We start from the raw sequence: 23,890 nt of genomic DNA on the forward strand, positions 1-23,890 counted from the left end.
AATACTGGCAAGACTGTGGGTCTCGGCAATATTGCGGCAGCAGTACTGAATATTTGTGCTTGAGAACTTGCTGAGCCCCAAGCTAAGCTGTTCCAGTACAGCTACAACAGTGGCATCTACCTGGCTATGTGGAAAATTGCTCAGGTTTGTCCTGTATACAGGAGAAATCCAACCCAGCCAAATAACTGCCCCATCAGTCTACTCTTGATCATCAGCAAAGTAATGGAAGGGATCATCAACAGTGCTATCAAGTGGCACTTGCTTAGTGATAACCTGCTCACTGATTGTCACTTTGGGCTCTGCCGGGGTCACTAAGCTCCTGACCTCATTATAGCCTTGGTCCAAACATTGATATAAGTGCTGAACTCCAGAGGTGAGGTGAGAGTGATTGCCCTTGACATCAAGGCTGTGTTTGACGGAGTGTGGCATCGAGGAGCCCTAGCAAAACTGGAGTCAGTGGGAATCAGGGCGAAAACTCTGGTTGGTGTCAGACCTAGTTCAAAGAAAGATGGTTATGGTTGTTGGAGGTCAATCATCTCAGTTCCAGGACATCACTGCAGGAGTTCCTCAGGTTAATGTCCTAGGCCCAACCATCTTCAGCTGTTTTATCAATGACCTTCATCCCAGCTTAAGGTCAGAAGTGGGGATGTGCGCTGATGATAGCACAATGTTCAGCACCATTCGCGACTCCCCAGATACTGAGGCAGTCCATGTACAAATACAGCAAGACCTGGGCAATATCCAGGCTTGGACTGACAAGTGCCAATAACTTTCACACTACACAAGTGCCAGGCAATGACCATCTCCAACAGAAGAGAATCTAACCGTCGCCCCTTGACAATCAATGGCATTACCATTGCTGAATCCCCCACTATCAACATTGTTTGGGGTAAGAATTGATCAGAATCTAAACTTGTCTAGCCATATAAATTGTGTGGCTAGAAGAGCATGTCTGGAGCGCAGAATCCTGCCTCGAGTAACTCGTCTTCTGACTCCCCAAAGCCATCTACAAAGTACAAGTCAGGAGTGTGATGGAATACTCTTCAATTGCATGGATGAGTGAAGTTCCAACAACACTCAGGAAGCTTGATGCTATCCAGGACAAAGCAACCCACTTGCTTGGCACCTGTTCCACAAACATTGACTCCCTCCACCACGATGTACAGTGGCAGTAGTGTTTACCATGTACAAGATGTACTGCAGGAACTCACCAAGGCTCCTTTGACAGCATCTTCCCAATCCACAACCACTACCATTTGGAAAGACAAGGGCAGCAGACACTTGGGAACAACACCATCTGGACATTTTCCTCCCAGCCACTAATCATCCTGACTTGGAAATATATTGCCATTCTTTCACTGTTGCTGGGTCAAAATCCTGGAACTTCCTCCCAAACAGCACTGTGGGTGTACCCACGCCACATGGACTGCAACGGTTCAAGAAGGCAGCTCACCACCATCTTCTCAAGGACAATTAGGGATGGGCAATAAATGCTGACCTAGCCAGTGATGCCCATATCCCATGAATGAATTTAAAAAGAAAGCAGCCATCTTTAGAATCCACATTGGTCAACATTTGATGCTATCAATTCTGTTAAATCTGCTGATCCTATTTTTTCCTTCGCTCCTTTCTGATGTCCCCACCCTGCCCTCCTTAGAGCACCTTCTTTGTGATAGCTGCCTAGATTAATTTCCACAGGAAATCCACTAACCAAGAAAGGAAAGAAAGTCTTACATTTATATAGCTCCTTCACGACCATACATCATTCCAAAGTGCTTCACCGTCAATGAAGCATTTTAGAAGTGTGGCTACTATTGTAATGTAGGAAACATAGCAGCCAATTTATTCACCACAAAATCCCACAAACAGCAATGTGACAATGACTAATCTGTTTTTTGTGATCCATATTCTGAACTTTGAGCATCAGCTCACCATTAGTGGGTGAGAAATTGGGCTCGGTGTTTTCGGTCATTATGATGTCCTTTTGAGTTCCAAACACCATCTGTGGCATGTGTGCACAGATGTGGTGCAGGGCACACCAGATACCATCTTGGTAAAAGTGTCAGTACATGGGATGTGAATAACTGCCAGAAGTATGCAGAGCCACACTGATTTGACACCAACACTGCCATTTTGCATCTCAACTTTCCAGCTGTTGCCCTCTCTTGCACAACTGAGTATGCAATAAGCAACAGGAAGGATCCCTCACAGATGCTTACAGGATAGTTGCTGATTGATTTCTTCTGGCTATTGCTACAACTCTCCACACATTTGGTCCTTCCTATAGTTGTTTCAGGTTTTTGAAGGGAGTGTTGTGGCAGGTGCTGAAGTAGTTTTTTGATAACTGCAGGCTTCTACACCAACCAGTTGCTCCCAGGCATGGGTGCACTAATAATAATTTCCTTTGGAATGATTGGAAGAATGATAGAAGCCAAGCAGAGCAGGATAAAAAGGGGAAGAAGCTGGAGAAAAGCTCTCTGCAGGCGGTCATATGTACTCAGGATATTTAGGGAGCAATTGTCCTACCATAATGAAGAAAAATATTGGAGCAGTCTATGCTTCACCAGGGAGATAGTCACTGAAATATGCCAACTATTGCAGCCACAACAGCAAGCTTGGAGCAGGGCAAGGACCAAGTTTCCAATGAATGTGAAGGTGGCTGTGCTATGAACTTTTGCATCTGACTCTTTCCAGGTTTGTGGTGGAGATATTAGAAACCTAGCTACATTTTGTTCTCTTCTACCAGGTAAGGCACATGGAACGAGCATGAGAGTCTGCCCGTATTGCAGGCTTCCCTGTGGTACACTTGCTTTGCAGTTGCCAGATGTCAACTTTGCCATATGCTGCAACTGAAAAATTTTACTCCCTCAACATCCAGCTGGTGTGTGACCATAAGCAACACATCATCCAGGTCAATGCCTGGTACACTGGGAGTAGTCATAATGCCTTCAATCTGTAACAGTCCATCTGTTGTGCCAGTGGTATTTCAGCCATTATTGCAAACCAAAGGATGGCTCTGTTTGATGAGGACTATATGCTGACGAAAGTGCTCTTGACTCTGGTTCACAATCTTTGCACATGTGCAAAGCATGCAAACAATGAGAGACATCTGTGTCTCCCTAATTGTGCCTTTGCCTGTTCCTAGTCCTCTTGTGCATTGTTTACTGCATTAGCTACAGCATGGCTGGTGGAAGGCTGCTGACTTTAAGTGGAGAAGACTACAGATGTCCTTGGATGATGATCTCAATAAGCTATGGTCTCAGAAGGCTGGCTGACAGGCAACAGCAAGGGCACTGGAGGAATGACAAGTGGGAGGATAAAGGCTGTCAGTCTGAGCGAGAACAGCAGGCCTGTGCTCCATGTAGCCACTGCTATGTCCTTGGGGTGGTCCCTCAGCAACCCTAGTAATCTGTTGGAAGACAGATTGCTGAACTGCTGTGACACTCTGCAAGTCCTTTTGAACACTGTTATCCACAGTCATGATGGCAGCATAACTTCAGCCGGAGCTTCCCCTGCAGCACTCATTCTTTTGCTGCTTGTGCTACAAAGGAAGCTGTAGCGTTGGCCACAACTGTGTAGGTTGATTAGTCACTATTTCTATGCTGGAAAGGATGGATTCCAAGCTCTGCACAAAGCCTAATATGAAGTTGGTGCTAGAATGCTCCCTTCTCCTTGACATTGAACGCAGACTTTCTGGTAGGCTTCCCAAAGCACCAAGCATTTTATTCTGCATACCAATCAGCCATCTTCTGTAGCTTGGCCAACCCAAGGGCTTACCTGAGTCCCCTGCATCAGAAATAATTTGTGACCTTGCCCTCTGGAGAGGTGACATTTGTGATATCCTTGCCACCTGCCTGGCTGAAGTGCACTTGTGCATCTCACCACATTCAGATCCTGCCTCTATGGCATCCTTTAAGTTATGCATAATGTCAGTATCTGAGCTGGTGGCTGCATGTGTGAAATCAAATTATGGTGTGTTGTCATCACCGCTCTGTTCCTGGAGTTCCTCCACTGACTGGCCAGGTTGCACTTCTTATGCATTGAGAAGCAAAAACATACAAGGGTAAGATGGTGGTGAAGGGAGGGAGAGAAAGTAAGAGCTGCATACTTACACTATCTGCAGCTTGTAAGTCTTGAAGGGGAAGGGGAATGTGAGAAGAAGGAGTAGGACTGATTATACCATCATCTTCAATGGTTTCAGCAATGGCCCTTTTGATAATTGCCTACATCATCTCCTCTTTGGGGGTTAGAGCATACAAATGTGTTTCTCCCCCAACAATTAATTCCTGCTGTCTTCAGTTTTGTGTTTTTCTCCTGCAAGAAAGAAATGTGCCAGTAAATGTTGTGCAATCTGTTTGGCTGATGTGGTTGGGATAGAAAATAGGAGCAGGAGTGGATGATTCAGCTCTTCGATGCTACTCTGCCATTCAATATGATCATGGCTGATCCTCCATCTCAACACCATACTCCCGCTCTCTTCCCATACTCCTTGACGCCTTTAGAGTCTAGAAATCTATTTCCTTCTTAACTATATTCAGTGACCGGGTTCACCACCCTCTGAGTGAAGAAGTTTCTCCTCATCTCAGTCCTAAACGGCCTACCCCATATCCTGAGACTGTGACCCCTTGTTCTAGACCCCATAGCTGTCAGTGTGCGCAGACTGTGAGCTGTGAATATGAGATCTGCAACAGTGTTAAGCGCATGGAATGAGGTGAAGCAAACAGGACATTCTCAGCACATTCTCCAACTATAATGCACCTCCCTGCAAGGCAGTGCAGCTTTAAATAGTGCTGGCAAGTATCGATTTTGGGCCTCCTGCTGATGAATGCATGCAAACAACAGCATGTTTAATACTGGCTGCATACAGAAATCTTGAAAATGAGCAGGCAGAATGAAGCTGAAGTGCTGTCTGCATTAAAGGAACGGATATATGTTAATCACGGTATTGCAATTCCACTCCCATTTTAGGGGCTGTCCAATTTGAAACTTCCCCCGTATTCAGGGCCACATTGCAGCTGATTCAGTCATGTATTTGCATATGGGTTGTCAAGTTTTTGTAAAAGAACCTTTCACAAGATTCTTTGAACATATGAATGAAAAACTGCAATTTTAGCATTAAATTTGGCACAGCTTCCAAACTGCAAGCCCATATATTGTAACTTAAAATATAGATCACTTCTTTTTTATTTGCCGTATTAACTTTGTGGTCAATAGGACTTCCAGAGTATATGCCTGAAGTTGTTTAATTTGGATCAAGAAATTATTGTCGCATAATTTATTTTGCCACATAACTTATAACTGGGATTTAGCTTCTACCATGTAAATACTCAAAGGTCTAAATCATTATATACCATGGCATTGATAAGCCATACCTTTTCAGTGGGGCAAGAACCCAGGCCAAACCACTGACAACAAGTAGCAAATAGCCAATTGCATACTGTGCATGGATACATTCTACACTGCTGCCATGTTGCAGGGAAGAAGACCAGGGTATAAGTGAAGGGTTACTCCCCCAGTATCTCTCAGCCAGGTTCCATTTAATCAGAAACACAATGCTGCATATAGATTAAGCTTGACACATTGATTGAACGTTACTGTCTAGATTTAATTCCAGCACACAAGACACCTTTAGCTGAACAATTCTGTGCCTCTGGTGTACAAGATCTTGACCTTCCTAAATTAGTACTACTTTCTACTTACAATCTTCCTACAGTGTGTTCAGGATGCAAAATGAGGAATAATTGCTGTAACATTTTCTTCAATCTTCAAATAGTGTACGTTTTCCACACATTATAATCCTGTCCATCTGTCCTTGCAGAGGTATCGTTTTCATTAGGGATAATTGTTTGCTTACATTGAGATTAGTTTCAAGCCAAAATAGTTTAGCACAATATAATGGCCCTTGGAGCTTTATGTGGCATAGGAACAGCATTGCCCATCTGTAATATCATGACATTTCATGCATTTTTTAAACTTACATAGTATGTGAGAGATGGTTATCATTTAAAGGATGAAGAAAATCCTACAAAATAGCCTATTCTTCTGGAAGTACTGACATTTTAAAAGTTTCTAATCATTTGTCTTTTCTAATATATGTAGAAGACGGTGATGATTTTTGGGTTCGACGATTTGTTGAGATGGTAGATGAAACTAGTGCAAAACCATTTATTCTGGAACTTTATTGCACTTCCCAACCAGAAATTTACAATCAACTTCATCCAGGTAATGAACCTTGAAAGAGTTTGTCACAACTTAATATTTATTATTTATTGTGCTGTAACCATACAGGATAAATTTCCAGGGCCAGTGCAGTTTTGATAAATGGCCATCTGATACTTCCCAAGTTATGTTGGCATCAAACTTGGGATACTACTTCATTTCTTTTCTTCTGCTGATATCAGAGCTTTCTTCTGCTGAGAACTAATTTTAGTTATTTAGTGCATAAATTCCTGATTTATTTCATTAACTTTTTAAAGCCACTTCATTATTATTTGTTAAACTTTTAATACGTTCCACCATGGTTGCTAATAATGCTTCCCTCTTCTTACTTCCCTCTGCCCCTTTGCTTACAAAATTGTCTTCATGAACACCTAACTTGAAAAAAGTACCCTTCACTCTTGCAGTCACCAAACAATTTTTTCTCCATGGTCCTTGAATATGTTGAGACCTTCCTAATTAGTGCCATTCTCCCCAGTTTGAATCTTCCCACACCATTTAAAACTTTCTGTCCCATTTAGTGCCATCAGCTGAGTTTCCAACCCCATATATTCTCCATCAGAAAACCCACCTCCAGAACACTGTCTCCCTGCACTCCACTTCTGTGAAGCATCTTGGGACTTTTTTCCCCCACATTTAAGGCGCAACTCAGCTAGTTCCACTTGCCTTGGCTTTTCCTTGCAGCCCTTCAAATCTTTCTCTTCAGATAATTATCCAATTCCTTTTTGAAAGCTATGATTGAGTATGCCTCCACTATACTCTCAGGCATTTCCAGATATGAACCACACGTCATCTTTGATTCTTTTGCCATTCACCTTAAATCAGTGTCCTCCACTGAGAACAGTTTCTCCCTATGTACTCTGCAAAGTTTGAAATTGTGCCATTCACGTCTAGTTCATTAATGTAGATCAAGAAAAAAAGTGGGTGAAATCTTCCATTGGTGGCGAGGAGTCTCACCTGCTGGCTGGAGAGCCGGTAAAAGACGCACCCTGCCTCTTCCATGGAAGGTCTGCTGGACCTTATGCCAATTAGGCAGATCTGGGGACACCAGTGGGCCTTCCTCCAGAATCAAGGTCCCCAAAGGCAAATGTCCCACACGCCAAGAGCTGCTGGCCAATCAAAGGCTGGCAGTTTCTGTGATCAACAGTGCCACAGAGGAGGCTTTGGCTGTTGGAACAGCAACCCCAGGACCTAGGAGAAAGGTAAGAAATGGAGATTGGGGAGGGGTATCATGTGGGTTTCAGGGTGGGAGCACTGGGGAGAGGGGGGCGGGGGTGTCAGAAGCAAGGGGGTGATTCGCAGCGGGTACCCTCCTGCCCATGCCCTTGATCAGGCACTGTGCCTTTGATTGAGGCCCCCCCCACCGACCTCACAGGTGACAGGCAGTCCACACTCTTTCACCAGTTGTGCATGCCACATGTAGTCAGGCCCTCCTGGAGCTGGGTTAATCCCAGCAACAGTGGGAAGAGACCTGTAAGTGGTCATTAATTGGCCATTTAAGGTTTTTGATTGGTGGTGGAGCAAGAAGGTCAACCATGGGCCTTCCTGACCAAAACTTAATTCCAGCAGAGGTGGGAAAATGGTGGTGTTTAGGTACGCCATCAGTCCTCCTAAATAAGTGCCCTTCCTGCCTCCAAGCTCGCCACCTCCGGGAGCAGAAGATTCCACCCAGTGGTCCTAATACAGGCCTATGGGGAACCCCACAGTATATCCTCCTCCAGTCCAAAAAACAACCGTTCACCAGTACTCTCTGTTTTCTGTCAGTCAGCCAACTATGTATTCATGTTGTCACTGTCCTTTTATTCCATGAGCTTTAAATTAGCTGACAAGCTTGTTATGTGGCACTTTATCAAATGCTGGTTGGAAATCCCAGGATACCAGGTAATCAACATTATCTTCACTTACTCTCTGTTACCTCAAAAATTTCATCCAGGTTGGTTAAACAAATCCATGCTGGCTTTCCTCAAGTAATCCACGTTTGTCCAAGTGACTGTTAATTTTGTCCCGATTATCATTTTAAAAGCTTTCCCACCACTGAGGTTAAACTGACTGGCCTTTAGTAGCTAGATTTATTCTTACACCCTTTTTGAACAGTGGTCTAACCTTTGCAATTCTCCAGTCCTCTGACACCTCTCCTTGCCTAAGGAGAATTGGAAGATCATAGCCAGTGCCTTCACAGTTTCCATCTTTCCCTCAGTATCCCCGGATGCATCTCATCTAGTCCTGGTGACCTTCCAACTTTGATTAGAGCCAGTTTTCCTAATACATACTCTTTATCAATTTTAAATACATCCACTATGTCAACTGCTTCATCTTTCACTGTACTTCATCTTTCACTATGACTTTGACAACGCCTTCTTGGTGAAGAAAGATGTCAAGTACTCGTTCAGTACCTCAGCAATGCCCTCTGCCTCCATGCGTAAATTCTCTTTTTGGTCCCTAATCGTCCCCACCCCTTCCTTTACTCCCCTTATACCATTTATACACCTGTGAAGGCTTGTGTTCCCTTTTATGTTGGTTGCCATCTATTCTCATACTCCCAACCTGACATCTGCCACGCAGCCCCTTTTTCTGCTTCATCATACCCTCTTATCTTTTTCATCATCCATGGACCTCTGGGTTTGGTTGCCTTACCTTTCCCTGTACCTGAACCCATCTCTTCTTTCAAGACAGCCCATTGTTCCATTACAGTTTTGTCTGCCAACCTTTGATTCCAATTTACTTCAGACAAATCTGTTCTCACCCCACTATATTTTTACTCTAGATTGCTGTTTGTCATTTTCCATGACCAACATAAACTTTATAATGCTATAATCACTGCCTCCTAAATGTTCCCTTACTGACACTTGATCCACTTGACCCATCTCATTCCTCAGAACCAGCTCCAGCAATGCCTCCTTTCTTGTTGGGCCAGAAACAGGCTGATCTTGAAAATTCTCCTGAACACACTGCACAAATCTTTCCCACCCTTCTTTTGTACCACTCAAATTCCTTGCAGATTTGTTCCTCTATATCTTTCCCATCACTTTGGTGGTCTGTGGAAACCACCTGGGAGTGTAATGGTACTCTGTTGTTTCTTAGCTCAAACAAAATTGATCTATTCCTTGACCCTTCGAGGCCACCCTCTCTTTCCAGCACCCTCATACTCTGCTTAATCAATACTGCCATGCCTCCTTCATCCTTTCCCTATTTTTCCTGAATGTCATGAACAGAATTTTCATCTGGTTATGGAGGCACATTTTGGTGCATGAATGGCCACACTTATTTTTTTGAGAAAATCCAACTTTCCTCTGCATTCCTGACTGTATGCCATTTTCCCCTGGCCTTTTTGTGGATTGGGAATACCTAGGCCCATATTTTTGCACCTGAGTCGGGTGCACTGAGATAGGAGAATTCCTGGCTCTGCGAACCCGACCTTTTAAAAATGGCCACCTGCAGGTCAGATTTTCGTTCAGGATGGGCTTGGGGGGACGGGGTTTGGCGGGGGTATGGGGTGGGCTGGATTAGATTGGAAGTTGGGCCCGCTACCCTCAGAACGAGTGCGGGGGCTGCCAGTTGCATAGGTGAGCTGGGTAGAAGGCCTGCCTCTATGTTCGGGCATTGTGTTGAATTAAATTTTTAAAAAATGAAAAAACAGCCTTCACTCCCCACACATTTACATGCCATGCTAACCTATTGCCACCTCATTCCCCCACCCACTCCCATAACCCTTTACCCCCATGCCCCTTGACCCAACCCCATGGCCTTTCATACTTCTTATGCCAACCCATGCCCCCCACTCGACTCCCCTGTCACCCCTCATATTCTCTATGTCAGCCCATGTGCCTCTACCACCCTCCATATCCCCACAGCCATTTATAGCCCTGATGTGAGCTTAATGCCAACCAATGGCCCCCACCCATCACCCTTTGCCCTAACCGCCTCTGTGCAAACTCGCCTAGTATCCTTTGACAGTCCTTGACAGCTTTACAGTTCTCCGACAGCTTAACAATTGCTTAACAGTCCCTTGACAGACTGATGATTCCAGTGAGTTTATGCACTTTTTATGCACAATCATGTTTACTTTTAACAATCTCAAAGGGTGACTTGCCTCTTCCAAAGGTGTCCTGGGACCAGATCTAAAGGAGTACCTTACCTCTTCAAAAGGGCACCCTGGCTATCCAAACAAATCCACCAAGATCAGACCTCCTCTTACCTGGTCTAATCTGCGCACTTTGAGTTTCACACTCTTGGCCTACCAAAATCCCACTTCAGTAAAGGCAGCTGGCGATTTAAATGGTCAGCTTCCTCCGTAAACTGCTCATATGTGAACCCGGGCTTGATTTCACCCCCGCGAAAATAGGAAATGCTGTGTTTGGGAGCAGGACTTAGGATTTCTGTTCGTTTCTGGGATTTTCACCATGACAGAGAGGCTTTCTGTCATGGTGAAAATCTGGGTTTTAGGCCGGAATTTTCCAGCCCCTCACACTGGTGGGATCTTCTGGTCCTGCCGATGTGAACAGAGATTTCAATGGCTTGCCTGCCCCACTGCGGGGGTCTGGAAAATTCTGGTCCTAGTGTGCAAATTGCATTAACCTGCTCCCTGCTGTTGTCAGCAAATTGGTTTTCCTCCCACACACTTTTGTCTGGTGGTGCAGGGTTTTGGAAGCCCATTAAAAGCATGCCAGGTTTGAGAGTTTGTGAAGAAAATGGAAAAACCTTCTGAGGAGTTGGGAACATTTTGAAAGGTAAGTGTTAAATGTTTCCATACCTTCAAATGTCACTAATAGATGCTGTAGTGTAATGTAGTTGTGTTTTAAAGCAGTGATTCATCATGGGGATCTGTCCTTTAAAGATAAATTGACCCTTATGTAAGACTCTTAAACGGGGGTCTCAGTTACCTCTAAGGTCTGGACCCCACAATAAGTATCAATGCCACAAAGCAACTTTGAATACAGTTTCCACTTTATTTGGAAAACCTTTATTAACCCACTAAGCAATAGTGTATACTTACAACACCAGTTGCCTAGGAAGACCTGTGTACAGGAGCTTGTTCCCAGGTAGTCAGTCTGCTGAACGAATTCTTCCGCATGTCTTCCCGTGAATGACTAAGTCAAGCTTCCTGCAGCAACAATGTCGTTGTAGGCCCTGGCCCACTTTCTGACTCCCCTTTCTGACTCTGGTCCCTGGGCATATAAGGTAATACCTCGAATTGGGTCATCCGATTGGGTTTCAGTGCCTTATCAATCCCACCATGGCTGTGCAAGACCACCTGAGGTCATTTCCTGCTCTCAGCAATGGGGGCATCTCCAACAATGGATGTAATATATGCATCTTGATAAGGCAGGAAGAAAGCCAATCACATATATCCAGAGAGGCCATTGTCTATGAAAGCTATTGTAGACAGAGTGAGCCACTGCCTCAAATATATGTCCTGACATGTCTGTGTGTGTGCCTCTGTTCATTTAAACTGTCTTTTTAAAAAAAAGTTTTAATAAGTTCACTCTGAGCCCCAGTGACGATGTCTTTGGTCAGAATTCTTCTCTGTTCGTCCTGATGTCCTCCTCACTCCATGTTCCTACCACTTGGCGAGCTCCACATGCTGGTACGTACCACAACTGGGTTACAGTTTACTTTACAAACAGAAATACAGGGGATATTAAAAATGCCTTGCAGCATAACAGAAATAGATGATGTATCAAATTGCCTTACAACATCCATCCTTAAGTATGTGATTTCGCCTATGAACATTACTAAACTTGCGAATCTAATCCATTCACCTTATTCCGTCACTCTGTAATATTCAGCTGTCCATGAGCACAAACATTCAATAATACGTGCACACCCAGTCTAACAGGTCGAACTGGGGTTAATCAAAACGTCCAGGATAGGACAGATCAGATCCTCGACTTGGTATTCCCAGTATATGGTTGTGGCAATATTCCCCCTTTTATATACCGCATATGTAGCGAATTCTACTCCCCGTTCACCATGATTGTGCAATTGGGTCCTCCATGATCCCAAGTGAAGCCGCAGGTTGCTACTGCATTTTCAGTTAGATCAAACTAAAGTATCCCCTTTCTGAGCATACCCAGACAAATCTGAGGCTACCCATGTAATCCTGTCCACTTGTGCCACATATCTAGGGTGTTGGTCATAACGTGACATATGATCCTGATTTTCTACCCCAATGTTTTCAACCCTGGAAAGAGGATTAGGCTTCTACCCTTCCTCTAGGATAGGATAATACAAAACTAATCCTAGCCTGCCTGTGCTACTGTTCCCTAGATGGTACTCATGTTTCATGTATACCTGCACCACTCCTATGATTTTACAGAAATCAGTGGTAAATTGGTAAGTGGACATAGCTCTAAGATATTTATTAGTAACCCAGGAGGGCAATCTCCCATCCACAGTCCTTTGGGCATTTTCACGGGACTGTTTCACCAACCAAGAACCATATGTTGTGGAAGAATCATTTTCAGTGCACAGAGACATGTTTATCCCCCTTTAGAATTTCATTCATGCGTTGGGCACGCTCTTCCTATTCCTCCACCACATCTTGGAAATGAACAGTCATTATTTGATCTTCCTCTAAATCATTCTGTTCCATATCATTCATTTCATTTAATATTTTCCTTAACCTCTTTCTAACAGCTTTTACCAATTCTTCTTAAGTAGCTAAATCTAAACTGTTTTGAGTCATGCCCTGGTGTTATTATTCGAGCTACGTCTTACCCACCCGTGAGTGAGATTTTGTTTGACTCTCTTAACTCCCATAGAGCCTAGTGAGTTCATCATCATCTATTGCAGTGCTGGTTCGTCCCCAGAATTCTCTCAAAATTGGATGCAACATTCATTGTTACAATGTTCAGTTTTATGTTTACACCATGGGGGTAATTTCACATTCACTGAATTAATCATCACTAGTACTTCATGGTGCATATCATGATATAGTACCTTTTGTGGGGGTATACCAGTCAATTCTTTGTGCCTGGGGTATGTTTGGGGCATCTTGCATTACCATTTGTGCAAGGAAAAGTTGGGATCTTCCTCGGCAGGGTCACACTGATGCCCCGCGCTCTGCTCATCCTGCTACTTAAGCAGCATGTTCCTGATCTTTATCCTTGCACATTTAGATGCTTACCTTAAGCTGCAAATTGCTTCCAACAAAACATCTTGTTGACTCCCCTGGTGTCGCCAAAAGCACCCACTGTTTCATAATCTATCAATCTCTACATTCCTGACTATATTACTCTCAGACCTGGGGACATTTTTCCCTCCCCAAAATATTACCTCAGGCCTACATCTATCTTCTGTATGAGGAGCACTGTATGCAAAATGGTTTTCCCCATTCCACCTCTACGTCATTTAGACTCAACCATATTCTTGGAACAAGTGTTTATTATTCCCCTCCTAACCACATTCCTTGTGACTGTCACTTGGGATTCTCCCTTCCTTTTCCTGAGGCACAAGAGATGTAAATTTCGCACAACAGACCAGGAATTGTGAGTTTCAAGCCTGACTTGCTCCCCTCTCTTCAATGGTTGTTGTGCCAGTTCCTTCCCTTTGCTGTTTGTTCTGGCCATCTCTTTGTCACCTTGAGCCACAAGGGACCCGTTTACAGAGTCTCAGATTTGTTGGCTTAGGATCGCCACATGTGCAACAGGGGAGCAACTGAAGCCAGATAATCACGCACCATGGGGTCACTACTGGGTATTTGCAACCATCTCTCCGGATCACAACAAGCATATACTGTTGTGGTTCAATATCTTTCACCTCCTTCTCCAAATGCAACTATTGTTAAGATTAACTTCCATCACGTTTTCAGTGAAACAGAAAACAAAACAAAATTTTGCTCTGTGAGCAGATTTGGTCACAGGCGTATTATAGTTACTTATTACTTCATACAGTTTTGGTCATATATACATACATATTCAAACTTCCTCACTGATTTTCTTTGTACTTGCCCACTCCTCCCTCTGGGGGCACCAGAGCGGTTCACTAATGGCTGCTTTCTCTGGCAGTACCAGAGTAGGGATCTTGACCAGAAGCTCTCAGGGTCTAATTCCCTCAGATCCTCTGCTTCTTGTTCATCTTACCTGTTGCAGGGGTCTCACAGGTGGTAGTGAGTTTGCATTTGCATCATTTACACCATCACCACCGTTATCATTGTCACTCTTGTGTTGTGAGATTTGTAGGGGCTCCTCACAATCCCACATTATTGGCAAGATTTGATCCACCATGCACATAACAGTCTGCTGTAGGCAAAGTGCCTTGGATTGTGACATTTCTGCTTGGGCAACTGTATCCACATACATCATAGGGCTAGCCTTGTCCACTATGCTATAGCGTCCTCTGTTCAAAACCCACCCTCACTAAGTTTTGCACTATTACCTGGTCACCTCCACATCTTTCCTGCTGCTTTGAAAGAGGATGGGACAAAAGCCCTTATATGGACTAGTGATATCATTACCAACCCTGACTTTAAAGAAAAACAAAGATGTTGCCAAAACCAAAGCAAAAATACCTGGAAAAACTCAGCAGGTCTGGCAGCATCTGCGGAGAGGAACACTGTTAACGTTTCGAGTCCGTATGACTCTTCAACAGAACTAAGTAAAAATAGAAAAGAGGTGAAATATAAGCTGGTTTAAGGTGGGGGGGGGGACAGGTAGAGCTGGATAGAGGGCCAGTGATAGGTGGAGATAGACAAAAGGACAAAGAGGTGTTGAAGGTGGTGATATTATCTAAGGAATGTGCTAATTAAGGGTAGAAAGCAGGACAAGCAGGTTCAGATAGCCCTAGTGGGAGTGGGATGGGGTGAAGGGAAGGGATCGAAATAGGCTAAAAGATAGAGATAAAACAATGGAAATACATTTAAAAATAATAGAAATAGCTGGGAAAAGAAAAATCTATATAAATTATCGGGGAAAAAAAGGGGGATCGGAAAGGGGGTGGGGAAGGAGGAGAGAGTTCATGATCTAAAATTGTTTAACTCAATATTCAGTCCGGAAGGCTGTAAAGTGCCTAGTTGGAAGATGAGGTGCTGTTCCTCCAGTTTGCGTTGAGCTTCACTGGAACAATGCAGCAGGCCAAGGACGGACATGTGGACATGATAGCAGGGTGGTGTGTTGAAATGGCAAGCGACAGGGAGGTCTGGGTAATGCTTGCGGACAGTCCGAAGGTGTTCTGCAAAGCTGTCACCCAGTCTGGGTTTGGGCTCTCCAATTGAGAGGAAACCGCCGTAGATATTGCCATATGCTGTGGCAAGAGTTTGAACTGCGTTTTTTTCCAACCAAGAAAATACCTGAATCTCTCCCTTTCGACTTTTTTTTTGGTTTCAGAACATTCTGCTCAGTATTTTAAATTACTCTTCCAATTGTTTAAAAATTCCAAGCTCTCTCTTTTTCCCCAAGCCTCTTTTCTTTAAATCAAGACACAATTGCATCCCACCAATACCAGTTCAAGTTGTTTCCTTCTGAACAAAGAAAGGCTTTTTAAACTTGAACGAGTTCCTTTTCCCAACCGTTTCAGAGCAAGAATTCCAATGGTTCCCTCAAAAAACTTCTGTAAAAAGTCTCTAACCCGAATTCCAAGTTACACCATCAAACATTAAAAATTACCCTGTTCTCACATGTGTGAATTTGTATCTGGATTAGAATTCCCACACTTTTATTAAAATACCCTTGAATCATGATTCTGGCCAGTAACCGCGACTCCAGGTTCATAACTTGAAAATTTGACTTTATTAGTTACCCTTCCTTTTGTTCACTTTTAACCTTGAAGTACGGAAACTATTACCACAAAACCACAAACATGGGAAGAAAAGCATTAAAGCTTGGAGCTCACAAACATCATCCATGCAGTAAACAAAATCCATTTATTCCACACACAAGCAGAGAACAATAGCAGGAGCTTTAAAAAATCAAATTACATTTCTTGTCTTCTTTCTTTAAACTCCTGAAGTGCCTGTAATTGAAGCTCAAAACAAAGTTAATTCCCAAGAAAAAACTTAACATATTAATCCCAAAACAAAAAGAAGCCCGTAAGCTTTCACACAGAACAACAGTGTGTTCAGTGCTTTGTCTTTGCGGCTCATAAAATCGCAAACAGCAATCTCTGCAGTCACGGCCCTCAAACAGACAGAATACTACAACTTAGTTTACCTTTCCCTGTAACTCTTCTTTTATCTGGGAGAGATGTAATAACACAATAAAATCCCAACAGTAATTGCTGCCCATGGATCCACAACTTAAATTTACATAATATTAAATTGACACAGGCAGTAAATAATTACATCCACACTTTCATATTTCCATGCACCATAGAAATGTGAACTATTATTTGTGGACTCAGTGCCAAAGAACATAATAAAACTTACTTACATGCATTATTATTAGAAGCTTCCTTTGCATTCTCCATTCTTGCAACATTTGTCTTAACATCTTAAAACTTAATGCAGGACTCAAAATAAAAGCCAGCAAGATAAATAAAATATGTTTGTAGTTCCAATTTCCTTTCTTCCAACTGCTTTTAGTTTTTCATTTACACGCACCCTAATTCCACCCCCCCCCCCCCACCCCCTTCCAGGGCTTCCCTGCCCTGTACGGCTGCCAGATGCATACATCCTACCTCAGGTGAAGGATGACACTCATCCTATTCATCCTTATCGTCTGTGGGTTGTGGGGGGCCACCCCACCGCAAATACTATTCCTCTCTGCAATGGCACCTGATGCTGACTGTTAAAACGCTGACTCTCCTGACACCAAGTTAACCACCATTCCCTTTCCAGCACAAATCTTTCACTGCCCTATTTCCATTAACCCTATCACAACCACTAAGCTTCTTCTTGCTGTCCTCCAGCCTGCATTTTACTGCCTCAGCTTCATACCTCCTACTCTGCTGCTGATATGCCATGACTTCCCATGGCTCGCCTACAAGGGACCACTGTGTCCACTGTGCAGCCCTGCCTACCAGTTTATCCCCCTTCAGGATAATCTGTACCCACCTCTTTTAGGAGCAATATCTTTGCCATGCATTTTGTCACAAACCCATCTAAAGTTTGTTTTGCCATTTCTTTACCTTTTGGGGTCCTTTCATGGTCGCCAGAATCTGTAAGACTCTTGAAGAGGGGGCCCCATCTCCCTCTAAGGTCTGGACCCCATAATAAGCATCAATGACACAAAACAACGTTAGATACAATTTCCACTTTACGTGGAAAACCTTTATTAACGCACTGAGCAATAGTATATACTTATAGCACCAGTTGCTTAACAAGACCTATGAGCAGGAGCTCGTTTGTGGGTGGTCAGTCCGCTGAACGAATTCTTCCACATAACATCCCCATGATTGACAAGTTAAGTTTCCTGGCTGCAGCAACAGTACCCGTGTGGACTTTGCCTTTATACCTCCTTCTGACCCTGGTCCCTTGATATGTAAGGTAATACCTTGAAGTGAGTAATCCAATTGGGTTTCAGTGTCCTATCAATCCCACCATGGCTGTGCAAGACCACTTGCATGTGGTCATTTCCTCTCCTCAGCAGGGGTGTGCCTCCAGGTGTATACCAGCAATGGATGTAATATCTGCATCTTGAGAAGGCAGGAAGAAAGCTATTCACACACATTCAGACAGCCAGTGTGTCTGGTGGTGAGCCACTGCCTCAAAGACATGACCTGACATGTCCATATGTGTGTGTGTCCCTGTTCAGTTAAAAACTGTCTTTTTTTTTAAAAAAAAGCTCAATATGAGCTTCAGTGATGATGCCTTAGGTCAGAATTCTTCTCCGTTCATTCTGATGTCCTCCTCACCCCATGTTCCTATCACCCGTGAGCTCCACACGCTGGTCCACTCCGCGACTGGGTTGCATTTTACTTGCAAACAGAAATACGCCTTACAGCATGACAGAAATGCGAGAGATATCAAAATGCCTTAGACTTACATTGACCAGCATTGTGTCATTGTTCACATGCATTCCAGTACTTTTCCAATAGAGAAAACTCTGTAATGCAGTGAAAAATATAAAAAATGCCCTCTCAATCAAGGTATTCAAAGGGAATTAGACTGTTATTTGAAAAGGAACAATGTTTAGGGTTCTAGGGAGAAAGCAGGAGAATGACACTAAGTAAATTGCTCATTTGGAGAGTTGGTGTAGACGTTATGGGCTGAATGGCTTCCTAAGCTGTAAAAATTCTGGGATGTAGGGTTTTCTTAAATTGCTAGAGATTTAATGTATTTACAATTAGTTTGAAAATAATTCCCATTGCTATTGCATTGTTCCTGATGAATGTACATAATGCATACTAGGTGAGTGGCTATGGAGGATATATGGGGATCATAGAGATGCCTTGGGATGGCATGGGTGATCTGAGAGGGCATGGATGATATATGAGGAGCATAGACGTGCTATGGGGTGGCATGGATGTTCTGAGGGGGCATGGAGGATATGGGAGCATAGAGGGATCATGGGATGGCGTGGACAATTTCATAGAATCTCAGAATTGTTATAGCACAGAAGGAAGCCCTTTGGTCCATTGTTTCTGCATCAGCTCTCCGAATGAGCAACTCACCTACTGCCATTCCCCCCCTTCTCCCGGTAACACACATTCTTCCCTTTTAGATATCAGTCTAATTCCCTTTTGAATGCTTCAATTAAATCTGCCTCCACCCCACACTCAGGCAGTAAATTCCTGACCCTAACCACTCGCTGCATGAAAAAGTTTTTCCTCATATCACTTTTTTGCTTCTTTTACTAATTACTTTAAATCTGTGCCCTCTTGTTTGAAATTCTTTCACAAGTGGGAACAGTTTCTCTGCATCTATTTAAGGGGGCATCAGGTGACATGGGCAGTTTGCGGGACATGGAGGATACATGGGGGCTTAAGGGGTCATAGGCTGGCATGGTGGGGGGGAATGAGGGAGGTGAGAGGTGAGGTTTAGGGTGCCTTTAAGCAATATTGGGTGTTGGCTACCATGATGGAGAACCAAGCCGGGCCCTCTAACTAGCCCGTTCTGCACCCACACACGTCACGCACTCCATTGAAGGTCGCAAAATGTATTTCGAGCTAGGCTCCTGTGTGAAAAGACAATTGTATGCAATCACACGTGAGTCAGGTGTGCAGTTTGCCAGCAGGTCAAGTTTTCCCGGTTCCAGATGAAGATTCGGCATCTTGTATCCAAGGATGTTTAGTACTAAATCCTGCCCCTTTCTAAGCCAGGTCTCTTGTTGCCATGGCATCATATTTTTGAGTGGGTATCTGGGCCTGCATCTCACCAACCATTTCTTACCATGCTCCCATGTGTTCACATGTGTGCACTTAGCATGATCCTACCTATCGCCTTACAATTTCTTACTGTAGTGCTATCCGTCTCTCCCAATCCTTTGTGCATCATGTTTTTCCTTTCTAACAGTGCAACCTAGTTCCCATACTCCTGCCAAGTTAGTTTGACTCCACCGACACCACGCTCCCCCCCCCCCCCCCCCCCCCCCCACCCCACCCCACCCCCACACCCCCCACTCCCCCACCAATGGCATTAACAAATTGCCCCACCATGGCATTGGTCCCAATTCCATTGAGATGCAACCCTTTGGCCTAGAACTGACCCCAGTGACCCAGGAATCTAAAGCCCTCCCTCTTGCACCGTCATTTTAGCCACACATTAATTTATTCTGTGCTCCTATTCACTAGCGTGTGGGACTGGGAGTAATCCAGAGATTATTACCTTTAAGATTCCTGCTTGCTCGTCTCCTTCCTAGCTCCCTAAAACCTGCCAGCAACATCTCATCCCTCTTTCTCCCTGAGTTGTTGGTACTGATATGGACCACAGCCACTGGCTGTACAACCACTCCCCCCATCTCTGCATCTGCTCATGACATCCTTAACACTAGCAATAGGAGGCAACCTACAATCCTTCATTCATATTTGTGGCCACAGAAGCACATGTCTGTTCCCCTAACTATAGAATTTGCCATTACTACTGCTTTCCAAACCTTCCTCCTTCCTCCCTGTCCAGCTGAACTAGCCATCAAATCATGGTCTTGGCTGTGGCTGCACTGCCTGAAGGAACCATCACTCTCACCGGTATTAAGAGCCGAATATGGATTCAAAAGTGGGATTCATTCAGCGACTTACTGCACTACTGGTCATCTTTGACTGTCTGTTGGTCATTCGTTCCCTCTCTGCATGTCCTTAAGCTGTGGAGTGACCAACTTTTGAACAAGTTATTCATGAAACTCTCAGCCTCGTGGATGTCAGCTGTTGCCCAAACTCCAAAGCCTGGAGCTCAAGTTCCTTCAGCTGACAACACTTTCTGTACATGTAGTTGCCCTGAGCACAAGAAACATCCTGGAGTTTCAACATGGAACATGTGTGTGTGTTGTTGTCATTGGGTTCTTGTGTATCTTGACAGTTAAATTAACAGTTTAGCTTTTGAAAAACTCCTTCATTGCCTTCCAGGAATAGTTTAGGTTTTGTGTCCTTTTCCATTTCCTATTTAAATATTTCTTACTGCTGATACATGGTTCTGTTTTGCAATTTTTCCATTGATTTTACCTATACAAGGTCTCCCTTTATCTTGCTTTGTGTTACTTTTCCCAGTCAAATATCCCTGTCAACAATGACAACTTATAAAGTGCCTTTAACATAATGAAACATCCCAAGGCGCCCCAAAGGAGTATCACTGATTCACAGAGTTGGTACATCGCAGAAGGAGGCCATTTGGCCCATCAGTCTGCACTGGCTCTCCGAATGAAACTTAGTGAGTTCCATTCTCCCGCCTTCTCCCTGTAACGCTGCACATTCTTCCTTTTCAGATAACAGTTTAATTCTCTCTTGAATGCTTCAGTTGAACCTGCCTCCACCACATTCTCAGGCAGAGCATTTCAGACCCTAACCACTTGCTGCATGAAATAGTTTTTCCTCATATCACTGTTGCTTCTTTTACTTTAAAGCTGTGCTCTCTTGTTCTCGATCCTTTCACGAGTGGGAATAGTTTCTCCCTATATACTCTGTCCAGACCCCTCATGATTTTGAACACCTCTATTAAATCTATAAACACTATTATAAAATAAAATATGACACTGAGCCACATAAGGAGATATTAACTCTTATGATCAAAAGCTTGGTCAAAGAGGTAAGTGTCATAAAGGAGGAAAGCAAGGTAGAGAGATTTATGGTGGGAATTCCAGAACTTGGAGCCTAGGCAATTGAAGGTATGGCCATCAAATGTGGAGCAATTATAATTGGGATTGCACAAGAGGCTAGAATTAGAGGAGCAGAGATCTCTTAGAGGGCAGTGGAGTTGGAGGAGATTACAGGGATAGGAGCAAGTCCATAAAGAAATTTATCAACAAGGATGAGAATTTTAAAATCAGGATGTTACATGACCGGGCGCCATTGGAGATCTGTGAGTCCATGGGTGATGGGGGCAGGACTTGAATTTCCTCTTTTCTATATTGTACTGAATCTAATTATATTGTGGGCATTGTTTCACAATTAGCGGCGTACCTGCTGTACTTCATTTCCCAGAATCAGGTCAGGTTGTCTTCTTTGATAGAGCAACAATTTATTATCTGAGAAATCACTCCCAAGCACTGCTGCAAAAATAAAGGCCCCTTTTTCATCAGAGTGCATCTTCTTAACCGTAGTCCATTTTTGGTTAATTGAAACCTCTTAAAATTTGAGATTTTATTAATAATCAGCTCTAATTTCTCTGCACACTTCATCCTCGATTTTCTTTCTAATTTTTGGCAGTCTTTTAAATGCTACAGTATTGTGATTAACCCTATTACTATTCCTCATCAGAATCCAGGAAGAATTTGTTTGGAGCAGTTCAATTTCAGTTTAATTCCTCATGCCTTATTGCTATGCTATTATCCCTAATTAATGCTACAATGGCTCCATTTCTTCCTTCCCTGCCCTTCCTGAAGGAATACACCTATGGTGGCTTAAGTTTTGTTTTAATCAATGATTCAGGTTCCTCAGTTTTTTCCTTGGAGCTTGAGCATTGATGCACACGCATAGGAACAAGAGTGGGCCATTTAGATTTTGAGCCTGTTCCACCATTCACTTTGCCCCATATTCCTTTACATCTTTGATTAACAGAAATCCAACACTCTCAGATTTAAAATTGACGATTGACCTAACATCAATTGCTTTTTGTGAAAGAGAGTTACCACCCTTCGCATGTGGAGGTTTTTCCTAACTTCACTTCTCAAAGGCATGGGTTTAGTCCCCTGCCACCCCCCCTACCACGCCCACCCCCCGAGCCCTAGACTCCCCGATCAGCAAAAAGGTTTCTCTTTATCTATCCTGACTGTTGCCTTTAAATCCTGAAACTTCAATCAAGTCAGTCCTAAACCTTCAAAATTCCAGAGATTACAACCCTAATTTGAGCAATACTCTTCTGAGTTTAGGTATCATTTTGGTAAATCTACACTGCGCCCCCTTCCAAGGACAAGATTCTATCCTAAGGTATGGCCTGACCAAGGCTTAGTATCTGCAACATGACTTCTACTCCCTTGTATTCTAGTTCTCTAGATATACAGTCATTTTCATTATTTTCTGTACCTGTTCGTGACATTTTAAGGATTCCCAAGTCTCATTGGACCTGCACTGTTTCCAGCTTTTCACCATTTCGAAAGTACTCTTTCGATCCAAAGCGAATTTCCTCCATTTGCCGCAGTTTTGCCCATTCTCTTAATCTGTTACTATCTCCATGAATTTTTATGTTTCCATCTGCTTATAATGCTGCCAATCTTTGTGGTGTCCGCAAACTTAAATGTGATTTTCTATCCTATCATCTAAGATAGAGGTGAAGATGAAAAGGAAGAATTGTGCATACAGCAGGTGTCAGGTAGAAAATACAATGGAAAATCAAGCTGGATATAGAAGGACCAGAGGGGAAGTGAAAAAAGCTTATAAGAAAAGCAAGGAGAGAGCATGAAAAGACACTGGCAGCTAACATGAAAGGAAATCCCAAGGTCTTCTATAAGCATATTAATAAAGGGTGGTGAAAGAAAGAGTAGGGCTGATTAGGGATAAAAAGGGGGACTTGCATGTGGAGGCTGGAGAAAAGGCAGAGATATTGAACAAAAACTTTGCATCTGACTCTAGAAAGGAAGAAGATGCTACCCAGGCTGAGGTGAGAGAGGAGGTAACTGGTACACTCAAAGAATTTACAGCTGAGAAGGAGGAGGTTTCAGAAAGGCTATATTTTCTTAAAAAAGAAAAATACCAGGACCAGATGAAATGCATTTTTAAAAATTCATTCATGGGATGTGGGTTTTGCTGGCTGGGCTAGCATTTATTGCCCATCCCTAGTTGCCCTTGAGAAGGTAGTGGTCAGCTGCCTTCTTGAACCGCTGCAGTCCATGTGGTGTGGGTATACCAACACTGTTGTTAGGAAGGGAGTTACAGGATTTTGACCCAGTGACAGTGAAGGAATGGCAATGTATCCAAGTCAGGATAGTGAGTGACTTGGAGGGGAACTTCTAGGTGGTGGTGTTCCCATCTATCTGTTGTCCTTGTCCTTCTAGATTGTAATGGTCATGGGTTTGGAAGGTGTTGTCAAATGAGCCTTGGCGAATTCCTGCAGTATATCTTGTAGATGGTACACACTGCTGCTACTGTGTGTTAGTGGTGGAGGGAGTGAATGTTTGTTGATGTGATGCCAATCAAGCAGGCTGCTTTGTCCTGG

At 43.5% G+C, this 23,890-nt stretch overlaps 1 protein-coding gene across 1 annotated transcript in view; it reads left to right on the plus strand.

Annotated features, from left to right (window-relative positions):
* Window positions 1–23,890, plus strand: part of LOC121283896 (RPA-related protein RADX-like) — a 109,284-nt gene that overhangs the window by 25,051 nt on the left and 60,343 nt on the right. Inside the window, exon 6 of the mRNA XM_041198699.1 lies at window positions 6,100–6,222. Within this exon, the coding sequence (XP_041054633.1) occupies window positions 6,100–6,222 (123 nt within the window). The remainder of the gene's footprint in view (window positions 1–6,099; window positions 6,223–23,890) is intronic.

Source organism: Carcharodon carcharias, chromosome 11 (genome assembly GCF_017639515.1).
Source record: "Carcharodon carcharias isolate sCarCar2 chromosome 11, sCarCar2.pri, whole genome shotgun sequence".
Classification (NCBI taxonomy): domain Eukaryota; kingdom Metazoa; phylum Chordata; class Chondrichthyes; order Lamniformes; family Lamnidae; genus Carcharodon; species Carcharodon carcharias.